General features: G+C 46.4%; 1 protein-coding gene across 1 annotated transcript in view; it reads left to right on the top strand.

Moving 5' to 3' along the window:
- Window positions 1-264: 264 nt before the first annotated feature.
- myo15aa (myosin XVAa) overlaps window positions 265-6,000 on the top strand; it is a 40,925-nt gene continuing 35,189 nt past the window's right edge. The window contains exons 1-6 of the mRNA XM_042341163.1: window positions 265-468; window positions 2,541-2,623; window positions 2,824-2,887; window positions 3,281-3,390; window positions 3,909-3,983; window positions 4,524-4,620. Coding sequence (XP_042197097.1) covers window positions 313-468; window positions 2,541-2,623; window positions 2,824-2,887; window positions 3,281-3,390; window positions 3,909-3,983; window positions 4,524-4,620 — 585 coding nt within the window. The 5' untranslated portion in view covers window positions 265-312. The remainder of the gene's footprint in view (window positions 469-2,540; window positions 2,624-2,823; window positions 2,888-3,280; window positions 3,391-3,908; window positions 3,984-4,523; window positions 4,621-6,000) is intronic.

Raw genomic sequence — 6,000 nt, 5'->3', positions numbered from 1 at the left:
CGCTCCCCAGCTGAGGGGTCACCCCCACCCTCACCCTCACCCCCACCCTCACCCTCACCCCCACCCGCCGGAGTGCACGCCCGGGGGCCCCCCTCGCCCCAACCGTCCAGGCGGTCCGCGGAGTCGGCGGCGCGGCCGGACGACGAGGACCCGGCGGTGGACGAGCCGGGCGGCCGGTACGCGGTGGTGCTGCCCCGCGTGCACTCCATCCGCTACCGAACGTCGCTCCCTCGGCACCAGGTGAAATACCATTGGTCTCCGAGCGGTCCGGGCGGGACGGCCGAAGTGAGGAACGTGCACTCACCGGGAAGGATGTACCAGCGCCCGCCGGACCAAACCACCACCGGGTTGTCAGTGTACCGGCAAGAGAACGGGGCCGGCCGCCGGCCACAGGGGTACACGCGGCACAAAGTGGGTGACCAAGAGTGGGAGGAGGACAATGAGAAAGGAATGCCTTGGTTTAATAAGGTAAAACCTGGAGTCCTGCAGCTCAGGGGTTAGAGCACTCGCTTTGCGAGCGAGAGACCCGAGTTCAATTCCAGGCAGAGGGCGAAACCTCGGGCGAGTTTCCTTACTCCACACAGAGCCTAATAACAATCCCTCCCAAAAAACAAAAACTATAATAAATTGGTCATTTTCAATCCACGACTGTTTGTGGGACGTCGCTGTGCGCGATTGGCCGCCGCGTTCGCCCACAAATACACGGTCCATTCACTTTACAGTGTGTTCTGTGAAGCGCTTTGGGACGTCCTCCCGACGTGAAAAGCGCTATATCAAATGCAAGGATTATTATTATTATTATTAAAATCATTGGCCGTTGCTTCGTCGAGCTCTGTACCTCTCTGGTAGAACGACGATCAAAACCGCTGTGACATGGCTGGGTGTGTGTTCTTCATAATTTCTGTTCAGTTTTGAAACCTATTGTCTTCACGCGTAGTAGTAGTAGTAATAATAATATAAAGATAATCCTTATAATATTTGATAAGGTGCCTTTCACGTCTGAAAGTTGTTGGGCGGGTTTTCACTGTAAAGTGGAGCGACTCTGTATTGGTGGTGAACGGGGCAACCGATTCGCACAGCAACATGGCAATCAGATAATAAAGGGAATGACCAATTTTTTTTTCCATTGGGAGAATTCTACTTCTTCTCGCAGGTCATTCTCAAAGCCAAAAACAACTCCAAAATCCTGTTCTCCAGTACCCACCACCTCTTCCATTACATCCCCACCCATGGCAGGGTTAAATCCAGCCAGATTATGTAATCAATCTGCTCCCATCTTTCTGGAACAGATCTATTATGGATTTTGTACCAGATCCACAACTATGTTTTCCAATAGATGAGGTGAGGGCTCCAGAGGGTCGGAATGGAGGGCAAGCCCTGTGTAGGTTAAACACAAGAGCTGAGTTCTTATGTGAGTGTTTACGTACCCAACCTTGAATGGTGAGGCTTTAATAGGATCCTCTCTTCCCCATCCAAAATATATTATACACCTAACTCAGGTCAGGTGTCAGCTGGACATTGCCGCTGGATGTGCTGCAGTGAAGGTGACAGGATTTGAAATGCTTACCGCATATCTTGTCACTAGAACTGAACAGGTCTGTGAATTCAACAAGTCGATGTGTGTCAGGAGCCTCTATTAGAATGGCTGGGAGTTTAATTAGGAGGTAACGAGGCCTTTCTTGGCAGCAAGGGATAGTGACAAAGAAATAGTTACATGAGACATCCCCTGGTCCTGAGGTCAGTTGTGCTTTGAGAGGTGTCCTCTTACCTGGCAACTGGCTGTTTGTGTTTCACTTCAATACTCGGATCTGTATGTAGTACCAAGAGCCAGCTAGCCATGCCTCCAGCTGTCACTTTCTCTTTGGTCCAACTTGAGAAACCTCCTCAAGTTAACTCACTTTAGTGCAGTGCTGGTGTTGAAGGTGAGGCTGCCGACTCTGCCTGTTTAGATGGATATTAACAATCCCGTGGCCTGACTCAAGAAGAGAATTTCTTCCCGTGTTCTGGCCAATAATCCCCCAAATAAAATTAGCTACAAAAAACAGTCACAACACTTTACAGTAAATGAAACTCTGGAGTGCTTTGAGATGTTCTTTCAATGTAAAACGCGCTGTATTAAATGAAAGTTCATGCACAAAATACACACAGTTACACCACCTTACAGTATATCCTCTGAAGTGCTTTGAGACATTGCCATGACGTGATAAGGCACTATATCAAATGTAAGGATTATTATATCATGATCTGTGACTTCAAGCTTCACCAGTTCACAGTGTGTTTTGTAGCTTCAGCACTTTGCTACATGACTTCTTGGATTGGATTTTTTTGGCTGAATTTGATTTTTCTCTTTACGGCATCAAGAAAAACAATCGTTAAATTGCACTAATCCAGAAATAATGAATTCTGTGTAGAGTAAGATCATCAACGATCAGCAGAACTAAGAAACAAGTAAGTTACAAGATTAACATTTCTTTTGAAGGTCAAGTTAAACCAAGGTTATAATAATGGTTGTTTTGCCTACCATGTGCTCCTATCCTCAGATGTACTCCATCGGGGACCAGCTCGCAGTGAGGTTCCAGCAGCCGTTGGAAGAAACAGGGGTGGATGATATGACGCAGTTGGAGTGAGTTTATTTTACCATTTTTTTATGCACAATGTAATTATTTTACACGTCCAGTGAAGATTCAATGTGTTAAATGTCAAATGTACCACGATTGCCCCCCCTCTCACCCCCCCCCCCCCCCATACACTATGGTCACTGGACTTTGGGGACTGGACATTCTATCTTTGCTGGTAGAGATCTCGTTTCGCTGTATTTTTCAGGGATCTGAACGAGGGAGCCGTGCTGTACAACTTAAGGAAGAGGTTTGACTTGCAGATCATTTATGTAAGTACTGAACACCGTCTCAATGCCAGGAGAATTCCAATGAGGACACTTGGACAATTTACCGCGGATTAGTGCATTTGGATCAGGAATTCTCAGTATGGGAATGAGTGTGAGGCGCTGGCCTGCTCCGAACCCAACTCTATCAGGATCGTGAGGCTGGGCAAAGTTTCACAGTTGGCTTCCTATTTTATTTCTTTTGACTTCACTTCATTTTGGGGGTATGCCAGTTTGCCATTTACAAACCTGGGCTGACACCTGGCAAGACCTTTCCTAGCCACAATGAGCAGTTTTCAGAGAAAGCCTCACCATCCTTCCATTGTGCTGTGTTATGGGCAGCATGTTGTTGATCTTTGTGACCTCTGCCTAAACCCAATCTGCTTTCCCCTCTTGCAGACATACATCGGCAGTATTCTGGTGTCTGTGAATCCGTATAAAATGTACAACCTCTACGGGACGGAGACAGTGCTGAGATATGAGGGGAAGTCACTCGGGGAAAACCCACCGTAAGCAGCAGGAACCAAATTGATATCTGGCTGCTCTCCCTGTATCTCTCCGTCTCAATCTCTCCTCAACCGACGCCCACGGTCACTCTCCCCTTCTCTCCAATCGCCTCCCAGCTCGGCACCTGCATTGTCTCTAAACCGCTCTGCGATTTTACTCCACATGAAAGGCGCTGCATAAATGCACATTATTGTTGTTGCTGTTGTCTTTCTCACTTTCTGTTAGTGCTGAAGTATTAGTATTTAGCCCCTTGGGACGTCCTCCCGATGTGAAAGGCGCTATACAAATGTAATTTGTTGTTGTTGAAGACAGCTCAGGCTCTCCATACAGACAGAGTGTAATGCAATAGAGCAGGGAAAGTGTTGCATGTATATTTCAGAGATGGGAGAGAGTTGTTCATCCCAACAAGAAGGGTGAGAGCGAGGCTTTGCCTGATGAGAAAGATCAAGTATCAAAAGCGAATGATTTTGTGATGGTTTGTGAGCCACATCTTGTAATTCTAAAATTCTGTTTTCTCTAGACATCTATTCGCCATTGCGAATGCGGCTTACTCTAAAATGATCGATGCCAAACACAATCAGTGCATTATAATCAGGTAAAGAAAGGGCTTCTCACTCAACACAATTCGCTGCTTTGAAGGACACATATAGATGTTGCAAGTCTGGGATAGGCCAGACAATGACCCGTTTTTCTTCCACTTTTTCCGTTTGTCTCACGAGAGCCGCTCCCTAGTCCGAGACTCTCCTGCCCGGCAACACTGATCAGATCAGGAGCTCCTCTGGGGGCCTGAGCTGAATCCAGCCCTGAGCAGGATGTCTGCTGTCTGTGAGGGCAGACGCATCCAGAGTGGGCAGCGTAAAAGTGATTATGGTCACATATCTGACTTGGTGGGGTGGGGGTTGATGTGGCAAATGCAAATGTCACATTTAGTTCATCAAGGCCTTTGCTGGGGCAGAACCCTCTTTGTACGGAAATCCTAAACTGTCCCATTCCCACCTGGGGTCAACATTGGGTGTCGTTCCTCATCCTGTCCGCCTAATTCTCCATGTACAAACAGTCCCAGTTTTCCTCCTACTGCTATGGGAGGACATCCCTGGCGGATGCACTGACTTGCTCCTCTGATCTTTTTTCCAAGTGGTGAAAGTGGATCAGGAAAGACTGAGGCCACCAAACTGATCCTTCGCTACCTGGCAGCAATTCACCACAAGCGCAGGGACAACGCGACTCAGCAGGTAACCTGAGACATTGGCGGCCTCGGCTATTCTATAACCAAGCCCTCATTTGTCTTTATCAAGGAGGACTATTTATTTGATTTGGATAAATCTGGTCATTATGTGCCATGTGCTCAGCGAGAATTTAATAATGTCATTGATATCATCAATAATAGTAATCAATAGTAACAACCAAAAATAATAATCCTTACATTTAATACAGCACCTACCGTATCAGGTGGATGATTCAGAGCACTTCATTGGATTTTTACTGTGAAGTGTTGTGACTGTGTATTTTGTTGGTGAACATGGCAGCCAATTTGTGCAGTTTGAAGTGAATGACCAAATGTATCTGGGGGATTGTTGGCCAAAACAAGGGGTGAAACTTCTCTACTCTTTTTGAATAGCGCACAGGATCTTTAACAGGCACCTAACCAGGCAAGGTTGGGACCTTGGTTCCAGCTGGACAGGGCTGTGTTGTTGGATGAGACATAAAACCAAGAGCGTCAGCCTATGCTGTGAGCTCAAAGACCCTAAAGTGAGACCTGAACACTTCTGAATCAGAGGCGAGAGCGGTACTCACTGAGCTAGGCTGCCATATGTCATTAACCACCATCTCGTGGGTTTAATAATAAATGCTTTTCATTGTTGAATTATGTAACTTAAGGCAACTGAATGGTCCTCCGCACACACAGTTTATACAACTCACGCTCAATAATAATAATCAGTAACCCCACGTTTGCAACAGTCTTTTTGACAATGTGATTGTGTGTTCGTTGCATTTGTTGGGCTTTAATTTTCTCCCTTTTGCCTCTTTCCCACCCGCTGCCTCGCCTCCGGGCAGATTGAGGTACAGTACTGGTTGCCTTGTGCGTGTAGCTTTAGTGTGAAGCAGAAAGCCTGAGTAAACCTCTTCCTTGTTGATGCCATTGGTGACGATCCCTCATTAAAGTAAATCCTGACAGATTACTGACTGAGCAGCGACATCTTTTGATGATCAAGACTTTAATGCCGACTATATTGACTATAATTCTATATTAATATTTAATTAAAGTGCCGTTTTCTCCCTGTGTGGATTATCGTGCCGTTGCCTTGAACGCAGTCTCGGCCATCAATTACCTGATGGTATCTGACTCCCCATTATTCTACACATAAATGCTAAAAATCAAAACCATCCTTACCTTCAGTACATGGCCTTATATCACCTCTTCAAAGCATCTCAAAGAGCTTGGCATGATTTTACTGTAAGGTGTAGTGACTCTGTATTTGAAGGCAAAATCATTTGAATCTCGGAGAAGGAACCCAGCAAATAACACATCTCCCACTGAACATCATAACTTGCTCCCAACCTTTGAGAATCCCCAGGATCAGTTACTCTGTACACGGACTTCCCCGACCAGC

The sequence above is a fragment of the Callorhinchus milii genome, unplaced genomic scaffold (genome assembly GCF_018977255.1).
Source record: "Callorhinchus milii isolate IMCB2004 unplaced genomic scaffold, IMCB_Cmil_1.0 Scaffold16, whole genome shotgun sequence".
In the NCBI taxonomy this organism is placed as follows: Eukaryota; Metazoa; Chordata; class Chondrichthyes; order Chimaeriformes; family Callorhinchidae; genus Callorhinchus; species Callorhinchus milii.
The sequence above is the reverse complement of the archived record's forward strand: the minus strand, read 5'-3'. Positions and strand labels throughout refer to the sequence as shown.